At 38.9% G+C, this 18,929-nt stretch overlaps 1 protein-coding gene and 1 long non-coding RNA gene across 2 annotated transcripts in view; both read left to right on the plus strand.

The window, feature by feature from the left end:
• Positions 1-534: 534 nt before the first annotated feature.
• Positions 535-17,536, plus strand: LOC136786776 (uncharacterized). The gene is made up of 4 exons (XR_010826255.1): positions 535-856; positions 9,814-9,887; positions 12,906-12,939; positions 15,802-17,536. It is a non-coding gene; the product is annotated as an uncharacterized lncRNA (long non-coding RNA).
• Positions 17,537-17,684: 148 nt separating this feature from the next.
• Positions 17,685-18,929, plus strand: part of VEGFD (vascular endothelial growth factor D) — a 30,059-nt gene continuing 28,814 nt past the window's right edge. The window contains exon 1 of the mRNA XM_013183845.3: positions 17,685-18,314. Within this exon, the coding sequence (XP_013039299.3) occupies positions 18,225-18,314 (90 nt within the window). The 5' untranslated portion in view covers positions 17,685-18,224. The remainder of the gene's footprint in view (positions 18,315-18,929) is intronic.

Genomic DNA, 18,929 nt, shown 5'->3' on the forward strand with positions numbered 1-18,929 from the left:
TAATTTAAATGATAGTTTCTTTTGAGATTATTTTGCGTATTCCAGCTAAAACTATTGTTATTTTGTTTGCAAATGTCTTAAAAAGAAATTTCATCCTAATTGTTCTTTGTATTTGTGTTCACAGCACAGTGTTTGTTTGTTTCATTTTGTCTATGTTTTCCCTGGGTGTTTTATCACTCTTGCAGTGCTTTCAGCATGTTTGTTGCTTTGATGGTGGACTTGGTGTATTGAAGGCGAGAAGCATTTAGCTTTCTATTTTGCCATGAGCACCCTTCAGTGAACAATGTCCTGTAAATCTTGTTCCAGCATTTGAGAGTTTTCAAAAATACTTCTAAAACCTTAAAAAAAAAAAAAAGAAAATGCTCCCATTTTATTTATTTATTTATTTTCAAATATGGTGAGAAGACTTTCCTACATCTTCGCAGACAAAATATCATAGTGTTTAGTTAAATGGTGATGATGTAAAATTGCAAATGACAAAAACACAGATATAAGGAAAACCAAATAAGGCTGATTTATTTTTATTGCTTAATGTAAGAGAAATTCAAAACCATTAACCAGTCCCTTGCAAAACAAGTATGTGAAATCCTTTCAGTTTTCATAATCAACAGGGCTGTTCGTCTGACAGGGAAGTTGGAAGATGTTTCTTTAACCTGAAGTGCCTTTCTAAGAACAAATCCTTCAGGAGCATGCAGCATTGTTCTCTGTGGTAATGCCGTCTCTGGAGATCTGAACTGACTTAACACTTTTCGGTCATTCTGGAGAACTGTATCAGCCAACAGTACTGAGCCAAAACCAGCAGTCTGTAATTTGGCTTGAGGAGCAGATTGTCTGGCATCCAAAATCAATTTGCAAGGTAAGAACAGAAGTGGGTTAGAACTGGTGTAAACAGATGTTCATAAAGGAAGGATCGGGTGAGGAATTTGGAGTCTAGTGTTACTTAGGAATCAGACCATGATTTAGGAGCTAATGGTGGGTGGAAATAAGTTATTTTGAAAGGGTCATAGGGGTTTTCCAAAAGTATGTATTTATAGAATTAAAAGTATGGGAGGTGGAGAAAAAGGTAAAAGAAAATTACCAAGGTATGCCCTTCATAAAAAATAGTAATAATAAAAAATGCAGAAGCATAAAAGAATAGGGAGAAGAGGAAAATGGAGACTTGGAAGGCATAGAATAAAAGAGATGACATTTTAAAGAAGAGATGACATTTTTAAGAATTTCAGAGCTTGCGTTCTTTGCCTCCGTATTCCACTGTCAGAGCTGTTCACCAGGGATTGAAATGATTCCTTGTACACAGCACATGGAGGGAATGCAGGAAATGTGGTCGGTGTAATTTAGTGGGATTCCTATCAGCTGATTTAATGCAGATTTACTTCTGATACAGTAGTAGCCCTGAAAAAGAAAAGGTGGTGTTTGTTAGCTTGTTAGTAGCCAGTGAATGTTTACATATTGTAGACATATGAATGTTTCTCACTCTCATACTATTGAAAAATTGACCCATCAGAAATCCCTTTAGTGCAAAGTTAGAATTTTGATAGCAATATTAACTTGGCTGCATTAAAGAGTAAAGCATAGTTCAATGTGCAAAGGGCACACCACATTTCAGAATTTGATTAATAATTAAAAAGAAGTTCCTTCTAACACCTCTTAACATTAGAAAACATGTACCAGTTGTGGAGTTTGGGCATATAACAGATATGTGTGTAAGATCCAGTATAATATCTCCAGTGAAACTACTATACATCTCAAATAGCAAGCCACAGCTTCTATTAAATGTAATCACTTCTCCCAGCAGTACAGCAGCATAGTTCAATACAGAACAAAATTGTTTTCTCAGTTTAAAGTAATCCCCACCACAGCCTGCATGGTTAAATTGTGACTGGGAAACAAGGGGAAATAACGACGGAGGTTAAGCTTCTAAAGATGAAAGCAATATGTTTTGCCAAAAAAAAAAAAGAGATCAAATCAAACAGAGAGTAAAATGATCTACAGGGAAATCCTTTGCTAGAGGTTAATGCTACATGATAGATCTCAGAAGAGACAGACACGGGTGGAAATTCTTGGAAAACAGGGGTGCATTAAGTTACCTATATTGAAACTGTATCAACGGGAGATCTGCCTCATGGTGTTGTAAAGCATTTCACAAAGGAAGGTATCACCACAGGTGGGAAAAAATGTGCTCCTAAAAGAGAAAACCAAGCAAGCTCTGGCACTAGTACAATAGAATCTCTGTGAGGGGAGCGATAAAGTGCATAGAATTGTGGTGATTATATTTTACAGCCAGGAAAGGAAACTGATAAATATCTACTATGAGGAGAAACAGGGCAGATTTAAACATTTTTACCCCAAGGAGAGTTACATGGAATTTTTGTATTTTAAAAAAATAACAATAAAAATAAAAGTAGGGTTACTGAAAGTTATTTAGGAAACAGACAACATGTCTAAAATCCTAAGGGACCTGCAGAAAATTTTGGAAGACCTCGTTTCACCTTTGGGGAAAGAAGGACATGAGGCTGAAATATTTTTATTCAGATGAAGCAACAAACCCAGATGGGATACTTTGTGAATTCTGTAAGAAATGATAAGTGATCTTTTGGGTTATGTGGCAAAATAATTTAAAATGTTTCCAGGAAACTGACATTTTCCAGACAGTATAAGAGGAAAAGAAAAAATGCTTCTGGAAAACACCCTGATTCTACTACATGGCTATACATCTGCAGGAGATGCTTACAGCACTTGAGCTGGTCCTACTAAAGTCACTTTAGAGTCAGTGGAGGGAAACAAGTGGAGGGCACAGTCCTCGTTTTAAAGGAAGTGCATGTACTTGGTCAGGTAAATAGCATCCTGAAACTTTCTGTTTCTCTCCATTAGAAAGGGAGTTCAGAGTGACAAAATTGGATATAAGTCTACATACTTGTTTGTAGAAGTCTAAAGTTAGATGAAATGAACCCAGCCATAGCTACCAATAATTCCCTTTGACACAGCATGATTGGGCTCAGTGCAAGGAGTTCCAGAGGTTAGGCTAGACTTCACAGGTGCACAAACACAAATATGCACAAAGATGAGAAGAAATAGCATATATAGACCTGTCTGATAGGGTCTACTCACACACACAAATGTACCCTTAGCACTGCCTTTGAGGGAGGTGCTGGACTCTCCTGGGGAAGCTGGTCATTGACAAAAAATATCTTGCTCAGAGCAAGCAAGTTATAAGGTAGCATTAATAATTCCCTCAGTCTGTCACATAGCCTCATTTCTGTCTGTGATGTTGGGAATTAGGAAAAAAGACACCTCTGCATATCTGCTCTTACCCATCACTCAGATGGCAGCAGTACCTGAAGGCTTGCAGACAGTAACCAAAGAGGCCACCTGTGCCTGGGCAGCTCACCGTCCAAGCCTGTGAAATAAGTCAGCCCACTCCAGTGCTGACCTCTCTGTAAGTTTTTTAAAACTCTGTACACTAACCTTGATTTTCGCATCTCATTCTATCTCAGTGCTGACACCCTCTATTCGTACCAAACCCAATGGTGGGTATGTTGGTAAATCTCTGTATTGAACTCTCCCCAGAGCTTCTGTTCAGCTCTCCAAACATGACTTCCTGGCAAAAGATGAGATGACAAGATTGACAAATATGTAAGATGCTGCTCTTAATAAAAATAACAACAGTCTGTGGCTGAGCAGAAAAATGTGTTGGTGGATTGACAGCTCACTGCTTTCATTTCCTCCTCAGCCTCAGAACATTGTTGGTACTGCTGAGTTTTAAACACAAGTGTGCACAGAATAGGCTTATGTCAAGAGATTATTATTTACATGCTCCATGTCATCTATCAGATCTGTTTTACCACATGCTGGAGCTGTTTCGGACCCACCGCTCTACACCCTTTCATCTCAGCGGGTGCCCCTGCCTGCACACTGTTGCAGGACCACCCCTGGTGAGCAATCTGATGGAGAAAAGCCGTGCCCTAGCAAGCAGCTTTCCAGCCGAATGGCCTCGGCAGTGTGTTGCAGCATCCCACTGTTTTGCTATTTGACAAAAATCAGTCGCTTGCAGGTGGTGATTTCAGCTATAAATTGTGACTAACTATGTGGTTTTCACAGCCTGCTGTGGAGAGCATCGCTGATGTAGATCACCGTGCTGTAAGCTTTCTGATATCCCAGAGGGTGGAAATCGGATCAGGGTGGAGAATTCCTGACTCATTTCTGACTTGTTTGAGAACAGGGATGGTCTTCTGCCCATTTTGGTGCTGCAGTTTCCTTCTGGGGATATACCCACCAGCATACAGTGAGGCAGCATGTGGCCATGGCAAGGATATCTGAGGTCCTGTTTCATACCTACAAATGCACGAAAGGAAGCAACATCTTCATGAAAACTTTGGTTGTCTGTACACTAGATGAATAACCAGGGTGATTCAAACACAGGGACGTTTTTATTTTTACTTCTATTTTTTCCCTATTAGTGTATTTAATCCTAAATTTCTTGCTAAGAGATGTAGGACAATCTCTAAGTCTGGTCAGTACTTCCAACCAAGAAGCAGTCATCAGTTTTAATATATATGCTGTTGTTTAATTGATCTGGTCTGTATGCCTCAAAATGTTGTGAATTACTGCTTAATCCTCAGCCTTGGAAGGAAGCAGACCCAGTGGGAACTAACCAATAATTGTCATACCCTATGAAAATATTACAATTATAAATGAAAATCAGCCTTTCCAGGTAGCTTTCTGCATGCTTTTGCTGATGTTTAGATGTTGTAATTTAACCACATATTTAGAACAGCTATTCTCAGTAGAGACCCTTATGAACTGTAGTGTTAGCATTCTTGGCACAGGTCAAGCAATGGAAAATATTTCTTATCTGATTTGGCCGTATCTATAAGTGAAAGACATGTAAAATGTCTTTCAAAACATTTATGATTTACAAAAAATAATCAAATTCATAAAGTATCATAAAAATTGCCTGTGAACATTTCTGTAATTGTCTTTGATGATACTCTGTGGCCTTTTGTAAGTACTTTATGTATGAATAGTAATGCATCTTACATGTATTATCTGGGTTTATATAGCTAGGTGTTTCAGAATTCTCTGGAAGGATCTGAGAAAATGAGATGTCCAGGAAGTATATATATTCTTTATTAAGAGGGAACTGCTGATATACCCAAATTGCAGATTACTTCACATAAAATCATATGCGTCACTTTGGAAAAAGGTATTCAAAAGGTATGAAATGAATCCAGAGTAACAATGAGGACCTTGTGAACAGTTCTGTGTTGACAATGTATGCCCTAAGAACATAAGGTCTTATTTGAGTAAGACTATACACTTTTTACAACCTCCTCTGATTTGTATCATCTTTATTTATTAGAGTATTTCAGTCATTTCTTACCCATAGTCCATTAAATAGCAAAAGATTTTGGGTCATCCTTCATTTCCAGTGTTGGACAAAAAGGTTGGCTGCACAGAGCTAGCTTGCAAGTAGAGGCAAAATGTCCTTCTTTCATTATTGAAACATTTTGGGTTGACTTGGAGAAACCATGAATTTGAACATATTTGAGAAAAAAAAATTGTTAAGATTTTAAACTGATTATATTAAATAATATTTCTGAGCAAAATCATTTTCTGCAGATTTTTGAAAAAATACTTTCATAACTTAAAACTCAGTTCCTATAATTTATTTTCATATTTAAATGTCTGTTTTATTCAAAGATCCTGATGATGCTAAACAAAAACCAGAACTTCATCACATAGTGTATTAACTGATGGTAACAGTTCACTCTGAAAACAAGGTAGCTCTGCCCTAATAATTGCAGCCTGAAGGACATTTCTTGATAAAACTGAGATGAGAGTTGTTGACATTGTTGCCGTAAGCCGTAACTGTGGGCTCATCATCTTCTTGCAACCTTTAATATATACATTTATAAACATGCTCTCAGAATTTTTGGAACAAAAATTTCCTAAATATTCCTGAATTGCTGTGCTTTTACTAATTGCTCATTGTTTTCTTAATTTTCATGATACATACCAATCTCTCAACCTCCTCATTAATTTTGAAGTCAGCACTGGAAAGGGGGCCTTTCCATGTACATCAGCAGGAACAGATTAACTCTGTCTGATCATTCCTTTTAAATCTCTTTTGAAAAATCTGAAAATTTAAGTAGCCAGAATAAAGTTATTCTTGTTCCCCAAATAGAATAATAGGAGAACAATAATAGGCCTGCAGTTACACTTAACAAGCTAACTGATTTCCAGAAGAGTTTGCCTTGTGTATTGCCTACTTTTCCTGTCCCCCAAGACCTGTGAGATGATAGAGTCTCTCTTAGGAGAAGCAAAGTAGTGACCCTAACTCACCTTGAGTCTTGATGAATCTACATCATGTTGGTATCCTCTCATTCCCTTTCTGTATCATCTGCTCTTTTGCTGTGTCCTGCTTTCTCTTGAGTGCCCTTTATTTTATTCTGAACAATGGTGGGTGGGGTGGTGCCAAATAAATGCATGCCAAATAAATATTCTTAACATGGAGTCCAGCTTGGAAGAAAGATTCATAAGTAATTATCTGTTGAAATACATTTACTGTATTTGCTTTGGTCCCTCAGTGTCAGAAGACAACTAAAATCCGTAGTCACTGTTGATTGCATCATAGGTCATAGAAAATGTCAGTCTGCAAAAAACATTCTTAATTGCATACATTTTCTAAGTTTCTGGTAGTCACTTGGACTGTCTGAGTAACACTGACAGGACCTCTCCCTGAGTCCAAGAAACTCATGCCCAGATTGCTTCAGGCCAACACATCAGACTAGTATTTTTGAGCAGTTGGCTGAAACCAAGCTATATAGTAGTTGGCCAGCCATCTTGTCTGAGCTCCACGTGATGTTCTTGTGCTTTTAAATCATAATTAACAATCATTTTTATGAATTTTTCAACATCATTAACCTTAATGACTTATTTATTAGATCATAATTATGTATATGGCATAACGTGGGCCATGGCAGGAAGATACTTGTGCATGTTTGAAGAAGCAAAACCTTCTTGGAGATGTCATAAAGCTCTAGGTGAGGGGAACCAGAGAATCCTCTTGCTATGGTCTTCCTCACTGATGAAGAGGTCTCTGAAATGAACTATTGCCAGAACGACGCCTGTGTGTTGTCTTGAAGTGAGCTAACCAGAGTGATCTAAAACAGGACCAGGGAGCAAAGCAGTCATGAACCAGAGAAGAGGAGCAGAGGTCCCATAGTCAACAGCCTCTTTACTATCTCTCTCTTATATTTAGCGATCTTATTGCTGAAGAATATTCCGTCAAACATAAAGCATCACAAGAGCAAGACTTGAAGATTTAGGTACAGAAAAAAGATCACGTATTTTTTTTTTTCAGTGTTTTAAATCTTGTCAAAAATATTATATTTTCAGCTACCTTTATCTAGCCTGCTACAGGAGTGACGCATTCCTGGGAGATTTTTGATTCTTTAGGTTTAATTTCTTTTGGACTTATGTCTTTTTTTTTTTTTTCCACTTTTGTACTTTTTGTAAGTAAGCACTATTTCAGAATCTAAATTGTGTTCACTTTTTATATTATAAATTTTCCTATCAAATTTCTTCACTGCATTTAAAGATTAACCTAGCAGTTTATGTGAATTTAAGAATATCTCATCATTTTACTTGTCTCTTGTCTTTTCCTTTTTTTTTTTTTCTTTTAAAGAACATAAAATTGCTTTCCAACTCCCTGACAGCCCTCCTAAGCCTAGACAATTTTGTTATTAACTGCCTTGCCAAAAGACTGTGGTAGAGGCTTAAGTTCATAGCGTATTCATCAAATGCCACCAACAAAGTATTTCTCAAACAGATGAGGAGGTCTGAATTTAACACTCAGAGCTGTTGTGACATTGTAAAATACTCTTTTTAAAATCTCATGTTTTGTATGGCCAAGTGAGCTCATCTACTCCAGAACACCATGACTAGTAGGTGATACATCAGGCCTTTTGTGTTATCTGAACACAGCTGCAGAATCTTACACTTGGTAGCAGACCAGGGTAACAGCAGTCAGGGGTTTGATCCTAAATAAATAAATAAATAAATAAATAAATAAATAAATAAATAACGTGTGTATGTTAAATTAGGTCTGAAAACAGTAGACAAAAAGGTGAAAGAAAGTTGGGGCACTCTCTGTGCCTCTTCAGGATTCTTCCTGTCCTTTGAGAAGCCTTGATGCTACCTGGTCTTCTGAATCCTGATATCAATAATGGGAAATTAGAGATAAATAGATCATTTCATGTTGGTCACTGAACAGATGATGATGGATATGAAGTGTTCATTTGACCATGGTTTGACAGGCAGATTGAGCTGGAGTAGAACCATCAATTTGGGTATAAAACTCTTCACAAAAGCCACTTGGCAGGCCATCTTTTATTGCATTTTCAATAGGAAATGGAAGGTGAGCTTAAAAAACTATTTTTATGTCAGTATACATTATTGATAGCAATAGGAAGTAATAAAGACAGGAAGCATGTTTTTTTTGGAAAGGGATAGAAGTACGTTTGTGTTTTAAGTGTGAAAAAAAAATCATCCTGTTAGAGCCAGAGATGAACTTTGTAATATATACACTTCAAAGTATACATTTATTTCTCTAAACATCCTCAAGAGAGAGATCATTAATTCTTTGCTGCTGACGTCAGGGAGCTGATTTATCCTTTTATTGGCCTAGTGTTTGTGAATATTAAAGGAGTTAAACCAAAAGTAAATAACAAATATTTAATCCCCAAACTTTAAGTTGCACCAGATGGGCTTTATTTTCAGATTACCGAGTGTGACTGTAAAGTGCCCTCAAATGGATACGAGTCCTGAGATTAACTTGTGGGGGCTCAGCTGTCATTGTAAACCACTATGTGCATGTTCTCAGGGTGCAAGGTCAGTTACGATGATCCTTGTACTTGTTCTCAGACCATCTATTACATATATTTATATTACTTCAAGGATGTTGCTTCAGGGTGTTACAAAGTAAGCAGGGAAATCACTTGTAGAAAATAAATGTATAAACCCTTCTATTGGCACCTTCTTGCTGTCATACATCCCACAAACTAACTTCATTTTGTCTAGGACTTGTAGCAAAATTTGCTCCTTCTGAACCTCCAAGCTTCTACTTCTCTGTATGTTCTCTCTCATCTATTAATTGCCCTTATTTGTGAAAATGTCTGTATTAGGAGTGGAGTCTTAATTTGGGAGAAATGCTGGGTCAAAATAGTTGTTCTGATGGATTTTTACTGCTAAAAGATCCTGGAAAAAAATGCTTTTTTTTTTTTTTTTTGATGAAGACAGGGAGAGTCAGAGAGAGGGGATTAGGCAACATTAAGCTGTTTGTTTTTATGACTTGGCATCTTTTAAGACTTCTCTGACTTTCTTGCTGGCCTTGAGAGGTAGGCATGTTGTCACAGTATACTCTGGCCTTACCTAGTGGGTCAAGAGTTTGGGACTTGTGCACAGAAAATGTTCCCAAGGGGTTGTTTCTGCTTATTCCAAGGCATCATCTTCTTGACTGGACAACAGAATTAGGCAGGTGCTTGAATTTGAGGTATTTTATATTACTTTTGACTAAGAACATTTCTTTTTGACTGGATAAAATTAAAATGTCCAGAAAAAAGGACAATGGCTAATTTATGCTTTAGGTAAATATGATCAGTTCGGAAACTTTTTTTTTTTTTCCTGTGGCCCTATTATGATAGATTAAGTCATGACTACAGTTCCATTGACTGCTTATGTTGGCAAAGTCTAGCCTGTTGTCTGAAATGCAAAGATGAAATTAATCTTGCATTTTCTACTTTTCTCACAAAGCCTGCTTACCTCAAAGAAGTGTCATGATGAGTTGGGTAAAGATCTCCAGGAAGACTTGAAGGATAACTCCTGTGGTAAGACCACTTCAGAAAATAACCTTGTATGAATTTAGCTTCAACTGACAAGGTCTGTAACATGTATTTCTTCTTCAGTCTCTGAGAATGTAACAGTTGCTTGATTAAATGATCATTTTCTCGGCTAATTGATGTATTATGGTGCAACTGTGGTCATAAGAAGGATGTGTCGGTCTTCATGATGTCTTCTAGATGCTCTGCTGCCACCATCTAGCTTGCAGCCACTTCAGTTTTATTGTCATAGAACTCTACTGTGCTGGATGAGCAAATGGAAAGTTTTAAAGTACAGGCTGCATTGTTTCTATTCCATGTGGAAATATCTAACATTTTGTTCTGACTGAAGAGTCAGCTGATGCTACCTTGTACTCAGCTGCACTAGAGACTTTTTCCTGGTGTGCAGGAGGAGCAGATAAGGTTCTTTCACTTACTCAAGACATTTCCCAGAGTTTGAAAGGTTAAAGATGTTGATGTCATCTGTAGTCACATCTTTCCCTTGAGAAATTCTAGGCTTGATATGTATAGTACAACAATTGTCTATTCAGTTATACAAGTTGGTGCAAGTTGTGCATACCCTTAAGACCGAGGATGATTTAACAACAGTGATATGCATACTGGAGCAAATGACTGTTGTTACCATTTTCTTCTGTGTAAGCACACAAGAGTTCATCTATTTTTGCTCACAATCCAGCCAGGATTCATCCGTCTAGATACTCATTGTGTTTTGCAGTTATACCTCACTTGTCTATTGCTTCAGATTAAAGGTAGATATTGAACTATTGACTTTGAATTCATTCTCTTGGTATCTGAATCCTTTCTTGGCTTTGTGAGCATTTTTAGGCACCTTACTTGTAAAGTTAGGGATCCTTTGATGTACTCAAACCCCCCTGTCAGTGAGCATTTCACAGTCAATTTGGAGTCACAACCCTTGTTACAATAGGTGTAAAGGATGACATTTGCTTCCTGGTCAGAGCTCTACCTCTTCTTCCCTTCTCCCCTCACTCCTTCCTCTTTCTTTTCTTTTCCTTTCTTCTCCTTACCTTTGAGAACTCTTACCTTCCCGTTTAGCTTGCCTCACTCTTTTATAGAAAAAATAGTGAGGACTTAGAATAAGTCACAGGCGAAATCAGGGGTTGTGAATGATATTACATGCTTCTGTAATTAAAGTCTGATTATTGTTCCAGTTGTGTCCTCATTAACAGTTATGTAAATACAGGTGGAGGTAAAGACAAGCCAAGCTCCCATTGTTGTAGATACTGGGTTGCAGGAATCCAGAGATAAATTAGGCTCTCTGGGTTAGGGACAACGTAGTTTAGGTTCCTTAGAAGATGGAGTTACACAAACAGACACCAAGGAAACACTGATTTCTTCGTACTTTTGCTAGGTAAAGCTGTCACTCATCGCTGCAGCCATGCCCACTGTGAAGTTAGAAATGTGAAGGCAGCCATGCCCTTCATGAGGCTGGGGTAGAGCCTTTCAAAGACAGAGCAGTTTCAAGGTGTGTTCATCACTCAGAAGCTCAGCCCCAAATGTCTGTGTTTTTCATCTGCCTGGTGTTGACAGCTCTCCTGCTGCTGCACGCAGTTAACAGCAGAGTCCCTCCTCTGAGCTAGGCCTCGGTGCGGCGCATTGGAGAACTGAACCCATGGATATTGCGGTTCGCCTTCGTTAAATCTGAGAGCATGTCTGCCCTTTAGCCGCGGGTGTGTTTGTAGCTTGTGCAGGCATTCCCTACCGACTTTTAATCTATCTAGATTGGCTATTGATAGTGGTTTAGCCACCTCAGCCTGGAGCGCAGTGGATGCCCAATGCCCAATTACGCGGACCACTTTTCAGGCAGGTTTTTCAGCCTGCACTGAGCTCCAGGTTCACAGCAGCAAGTAGCTGATGAGGCTGTCTTACTGAAGAGTAGCTAAAACGTAACCTCATGGGGTGCCACAGCCACCTGGATGGTGTGTGGGGCTGGTCCTGGGGCTGCCCGGTGGGCGCTGTCCCACCACCACACTAGTACAACTTCAGCAGCACCTAGTCATGAATCTGGCTATTAGATTTTGCGTGTTTCTCTAAATTAATTCTATCAATCCAGCTTAGCATTTAGTGCAATGTTCTGAACACTCTGGTATTTGGCAGAAATTTCTGATTCCAGTAGCTGTTATATTAATCTTTGTGTTATTTAAACATGTTTTTAATAACTACATAACAATTTATAATTAATTTAGTATTTTGTACTAAGTCAATGGCCTCAAATTGCTGCATCATGAGTGTTATATTAAATATAAGTTAGATTCTTTCTTGCAGTATTTGAGCTAATTGACCTACTTTTTCTTTTTCTATGTAATTTTCAAGAAAATAAAAGTTCCTCTGTGTAAGGATTATTTAGAGGGAATCTACAGATCTGCTCATAGAATCATCTTACAAATACTTACTTAATGACCTTCACTGGGAATTATATTAGTTCCACGAACATTACTCCATGCTGAGACTTGAAGCTGTGCGGAGTTCTCAAGTGCAAAGTATCTAATGGAATAATACAATATTTGAAGTAAAGGCAATGAATTGCCTTTATTGATCTCCAATTTAAATTTTGCTATCTGAGACTGATCAATTAAATTAGAGTTTATTTAGGACATATCCTCACAAATGTTATGTTATCTGAGTATTCCTATTGATTCATGATTTACTCTTGTGTTAAAAGGTCTGAAGTACCTTTTTTTTTTTGTGTGTGTGTTTTGCTACATTTCTCCCAGTAAAGACATTTTTGGGGATGTTTCCCTAGTAGTTTTGTCTGGCAAATAGTGACACGGGTCTGGACCTATCTGCAGGTATGCTATTTTCAGATAACAAGAGGAATTTATTTTATCAGATGAAAGAACTTCAGCTTGAAGAATATAGGTTGTTCAGTATTGCCAATAAATTCTTCTGTTCTTTGGGTATGCAAGCATGCAATAAATTTATAAGCTAAATATGGTGGGTTTTTTTTTCCATTCACTAGTATTATCTTTTTTTTTTTTTTTTCTAAAGCCAAACCTGCTATGCAATTCAATAAGAAGTCCTGGTAAGTAAGCTGTACTTGGTCTGCATATTCTATCTTACAAATTAGAGAAAAGTATCAGTAAAATATGATTAGTCTGTTTCTAGGTATATGTACCTTATTATTTATTTATTTATTTTATGTTCTCTTCTATCAAAAAAACAATTTATGACAATCAGTGAACTGGGGTTCTGTGCAATGTATGTGAAACTGTTACTTTGGAATTAAGACTCATATGCTCATATGCAATAATATTGAATAAATAATATATAATATTTATAGATAGAAATTTAAACTTGTTTTCATAAGTATTGTTCATCCATTTGAGACTTCAGCATTGATCAATATTTGAAATAGACTAAAACAAATATTTTAAGTTTTTCCTGCAAAGAGCTTACTGGTTACCATAGTATGAAACAACTGCTTAGCCACAAGTGATAAAGTATGAAGACTCATTTCATTTAACAGAATTTAGCTTTGTTGGTGTCAATGGAGCTGTATATTCAGCTACCAAAGCGCAGTAATGCAAATAGTCACGTAATATTTATTGAAGTACTTCATTCTACAGTGCTAGCTTTAAAAAAATGCAGAGCAGAGTCATGCACAGAACTAAGCAGGTGGTTTTACAATAGCGAATGGAGATAAAAACAAAAGCTAGTACTGTTAATTTGTGTTTAGATAGTAAAAGAAAACATAGGTCATAGTCGTAGGAGGCATCCGGTCAGACAGCAAGTTTGTTCACTGCTCTTGCAGGCAACCTGCAGTATAATCTCAAAATACTTCTGAGTTAGCATTAGAGAACTATTTACACTGTTATCAGTGCAGCAGTAGGCAGAAAAAATTGTTAGAAAGGTGTGTGAAGAGTAGGCTTGAGATGATCACAGAATCACAGAATCATCTAGGTTGGAAGAGACCTCCAAGATCACCCAGTCCAACCTCTGACCTAACACTAACAAGTCCTTCACTAAACCGTATCGCTAAGCTCTACATCTAAACATCTTTTAAAGACCTCCAGGGATAGTGACTGAACCACTTCCCTGGGCAGCCCATTCCAATGCCTAACAACCCTTTCAGCGAAGAAGTTCTTCCTAACATCCAACCTAAACCTCCCCTGGCGCAACTTTAGCCCCTTCCCCCTCGTCCTGTCACCAGGCACGTAGGAGAACAGACCAACCCCCACCTCGCTACAGCCTCCTTTAAGGTACCTACAGAGAGCGATAAGGTCGCCCCTGAGCCTCCTCTTCTCCAGGCTGAACAAGCCCAGCTCCCTCAGCTGCTCCTCATAAGCCTTGTTCTCCAGACCCCTCACCAGCTTCGTTGCCCTTCTCTGGACTCTCTCGAGCACCTCCATGTCCTTCTTGTAGTGAGGGGCCCAAAACTGAACACAGTGCTCGAGGTGCGGCCTCACCAGAGCCTAGTACAGGGGGACAATCACCTCCCTAGCCCTGCTGGCCATGCTGTTTCTCATGCAAGCCAGGATGCTGTTGGCCTTCTTGGCCACCTGAGCACACTGCTGGCTCATATTCAGCAGACTATCAGCCAATACTCCCAGGTCCTTCTCGGCCAGGCAGCTTTCCAGCCACTCATCTCCCAGCCTGTAGCTCTGCTTGGGGTTGTTGTGCCCCAGGTGCAGGACCCGGCACTTGGCCTTGTTGAACTTCATGCAGTTGGCCTCAGCCCATCGGTCCAGCCTATCCAGATCCTCCTGCAGGGCCTTCCTACCCTTGAGCAGATCGACACACGCACCTAACTTGGTGTCATCTGAAAACTTACTGAGGGTGCACTCGATCCCCTCATCCAGACCATCGATAAAGATATTAAAGAGGACCGGCCCCAGCACTGAGCCCTGGGGGACTCCACTAGTGACCGGCCTCCAACTGGATTTGGCTCCATTCACCACAACTCTTTGGGCCCGGCCATCCAGCCAGTTTTTAACCCAACGAAGCATACGCCAGTGCAAGCCACGAGCAGCCAGTTTCTCGAGGAGAATGTTGTGGGAAACGGTGTCAAAAGCCTTACTGAAGTCAAGGCAGACCACATCCACAGCCTTTCCCTCATCCACCAAGAGCGTCACTTTGTCATAGAAGGAGATCAGGTTCATCAAGCCTTTCATAAACCCATGCTGACTGGACCTGATTGCCTGGTTGCCCTGCTGGAGAGAGCCCCTATTCACATCCCGCATTGGAGAGGAGAGACAAGAGGAATAGGGGAAGTCATAGGGACTGCAGGGCAGATAGTGAATGGAAGCTATTCCCAAAAGTCCATCATCAGAGTTGCTCTGCTGTCCTAACAACTGTTTTCTCTTGCTTTGCCTGTGCTTTCACTAACAACTTTGAGCTAGATTTGAAGTCCAGGCAGTTTAAAAAAGGTGTTTTTCTTCCTTTGCAAGTCTTTGTGTCTGAGCCCTGAGGGAGAGATTAAGTATTGTGTATCTTCTGCCTGCAGCATCTAACTTGCTCTTTTAAATGGATTTGATTCACTGCCAGAGGTTCAGTTCAGTATTCCTGCCAAGAAGCCCACTGAAGCCAGAGCTGGGCAGACAGTTGTGATGAACATTTTGCTTCCAGAAAGACGTAATTTTGGTCTTTCCAAATGCTTTTGTGATTCAGAATTGAATTTGGTAAATAGCAGTGATGAACTAAAACACAAACAAAACATTATTGAGGTGTTTCCTTCCAGTGTTTCCAAAACAAACAGCCTTGATTTTCTAGTGCTAGTTTGTTAATAGTCCCTGAAGTAGGTTTTGTGGGTCCCACAAGGGCGGAAAGGTCACTGCCATTCTCACCGTGAGGCTGAGGGTGTGAGAGCCCTTGGGTTTGTATCTCTTCCCATTTTGAAGAGCTGCGCTCTCATTCTCAGACATGTGTTTTCCTTACTGGTTTGCAGAATATATCACCACAAGGCCTTTTCACTCTCCATCCCTCCAAGCCCTTTCACCTCCTATAAGCAGTTAAACGCCCACTGGGATACAGGAGGAATTCCACAGCTGGTGTTCAAGACCCTCTGTGCTGTTGCTGGGTTGTCCCTTGCTTCTGCCACCTTATGAAGCAGAGTAGTGATGTTGTGCGAGGGCACCAGCCAAAAGCAGCCAGACTAGTGGCTGGAAGGAAAGCTTGCTCCAGGTACCTGATCTAGCTGAAGAAAAGGCGAAATTTTTCACCAGCCCTTCCAGGGGAACAGAGAAGCTCATCCATGAACCATGGTGGAGACAGGCTGTATAAGTAATACCCTGGTGACCAGGCTTCAGGGCACAAAGGATATATTGCTTCTTGCCTGTGTTGTGAATCTGTGTTCAATTAATGATCCCCATAAATGAGAGAAGCCTGTAGGCAGATACCCCCTCCAGATAACTACAGGTCAATAGAGAGTTATTATCATGCAGTCCTGACCTTGTAGTGACTATTTTGGGTTTGGTCCCTTGCGCTGAAGCAGCGCACTCAAGGCTAAGGAGCATTCACTTTGTTCCGCAGGGTTTCAGTTCCTGCAAGCAGATGGCTATCGGCATCAGAAGGGAAATGGGGAAACTAAATGAGGTCAGAGTGACCGTACATAAGCAAGAGATAACATGCTCCTTTGAAATGATGAATGAAATAGTTGATGTCTTTCAATGGCAAACTACAGCAATGACACAGAATGTCCCCAGTGGCGTGGGGCCAGTGAAACTGCATGAACACAGCTGGAAGTGTGGTGGGGGGCAAGATAGGAGGGGAAGAAGCAGGTCCGCAGAGCACAGGAGCTTTCTCACATAGCTCAGAGAGTGAAACTCCTGCTGTCCTTACACGAACCAGTGTGGGGTAGGTGGGGGAGGAAGCCACCAGCTAGAAAAAACGGAGAATAAATTGCTTTCACAAAACAAATGGTGAAAGACAACGCTAAAAATTATACAGTCGCATATATGTTTTTAAAACATAATGGCACAGTTAACTGGCGACAACTGGAGAAAGCAGATTCAAATAATTTTCTCTAAGATACCCATTTGTGATGAACACTTAGGAAGAAATTTTGCAACCTTACTGATAGCAACAGAAATGTGGCTTGTATTTAAGAGAGCTACTGCTTGGAAGTCAAAGGTAGGAAAGCAGTGCTGTGAAGTGTTAGCTACGAGACTGTTTTATGGTAACAACTGTAGCTCTGCAAACCCTAAGCTCTGTGAGAGTGGAGCTAGTCTCCTGAATATAAAATACTACATGAGTACAGAAATAAAGATTTAACATACGTAATTATCAGAGCCTTTGTCTATGTTATAAGTTTAAATGCTTGTTATCTATTTTGGTTTTGAACTGTGGAAAAGTGCAGAGAAAATTCAAGCAGATCTTTTTATCTTGGGGCAGAAAGAGAGATTCTATTTTGCTGAAAATGGAAAAAAAAAAAAGATTATTCCTTTTATATCTTTATATATCTTTTATATATTAGCTTCCTGAACTTTCATTAAAACATTCAAAATCCTGTGTGTTTTTAAAGATAATTTTAAACTTTCCTTTTAAAAACCTATCCAGAAAACCCTATGCCACATAAAAGAAAAAGGTCTTTCTTTCTCTTTTCCTTTCTCTCCCTCTCTTTTTTTAAAAGGAAGAACTTAAAATCTGTGTGCTGTGTAAGAAACGTGTGCTGAAGTTTCATGTTTCAGGTAATCTTCTTTAAAATAATGGGAGTCTAGATTGCATCAGTTAGTTTAAAAACTGCTATGCTATTGGTAGGGACAAAATGGGATTAGAGCCAAAATTTGACTGTGTTACTGCCAAAGTCTGTATCAGATTTAAGACACATGCTTCTGCAAGCTTCCATGAAGGTTGTGAAAAAAGTTTTAATACAGAGTTGGATTACAGCTCTCTAGCTCAAAACATTGGCCATTACACTACCATCTGAAAAGGCTGCTGTAACACGGAGCACAGAATAGAGCAGATTTCTGCAGTTTTCTGGACCACAGATGGATTTTGAATACCTCTTTATGCCTTGATGGAAGATATATTAACTTCATTAACTGGAATCCAAACCTGATCATTTGTGAGAGTGTATGTGTATACATACAGATAGAAATCTATTTAAACCCTTATCATGATTTTCTTTCAAGTGCATCTAAAATCTACTCTAAGAAATTGCGTTGTCTAGGTGAATTGTTCAAAATAATTGTTTAGAAGAGTAAAGAGCTAGATATTTGCTCTTGTATTTTGGAATCTTCTGTGAGTTTATGACAGAAAAACTGGAATCTTTTCTTGTCTGCATTGGTGATAGAGAAATGCATTTCAAAAGAGACGCCTCTAGCTGTGTGACAACGACTGCGTAGTAACCTGTGGATTTTAAACACCAGAATGTACAAACCGTGGGCAACTGTGAATATTTTCATAGTTTCTTTTCTGCATTTGCTGCAAGGATCTGAGTATGAGAATGGATCTGTGAAGGTAGGTGATCTCTGTTTATTGACATGGTTAATAATCCACATTGCCAGAATTATATAAATTTCATGTGCAAGCTGGTGAGCTTCTTGCTGTTTTGGTGTTTGTTTTTGTTTGATTTTTGTTTTGTTTTGTCTGTTTTGTTTTGTTGTGTGTGCTTTTGTGTGTGTGTGTGTGATTGTTCAGTTGCATGGATATTTAGCAGCCATAGAAAAAAGAGGGTCTATATAGAAGTTAAATACATATTAATTGTTTATTACTTTATTATTTTTTACTAGCTATTATTAATTACTTTTAATATACTTTGTTCTTTTATTAAACTTTTAGTATCAGTCATGCAAGACAAAAGGAAAATACAAAGCAAAGCACAAGTCAGAGCACTTGGGATACTTTTTAAATGCACTTTTTTCTTTTGTATTTATGATTTCAGAAGTAAGAACACTGGTGTTGAAAATTTTCCTCTAAAAACACTTGTTCGTCAGTTGCTTACTTGTTTGCCAGAAATCTGAGAAATGTTTTTCTTTTGTTTTACTAGGAAATGTTGTCCAAGACTTTAAAATAAGCAGCAACTAGTAATAATAGAGCACACTGCCTGAAATTCAACCTTTATTCTGAATGCAA

Source organism: Anser cygnoides, chromosome 1 (genome assembly GCF_040182565.1).
Source record: "Anser cygnoides isolate HZ-2024a breed goose chromosome 1, Taihu_goose_T2T_genome, whole genome shotgun sequence".
Lineage (NCBI taxonomy): Eukaryota > Metazoa > Chordata > Aves > Anseriformes > Anatidae > Anser > Anser cygnoides.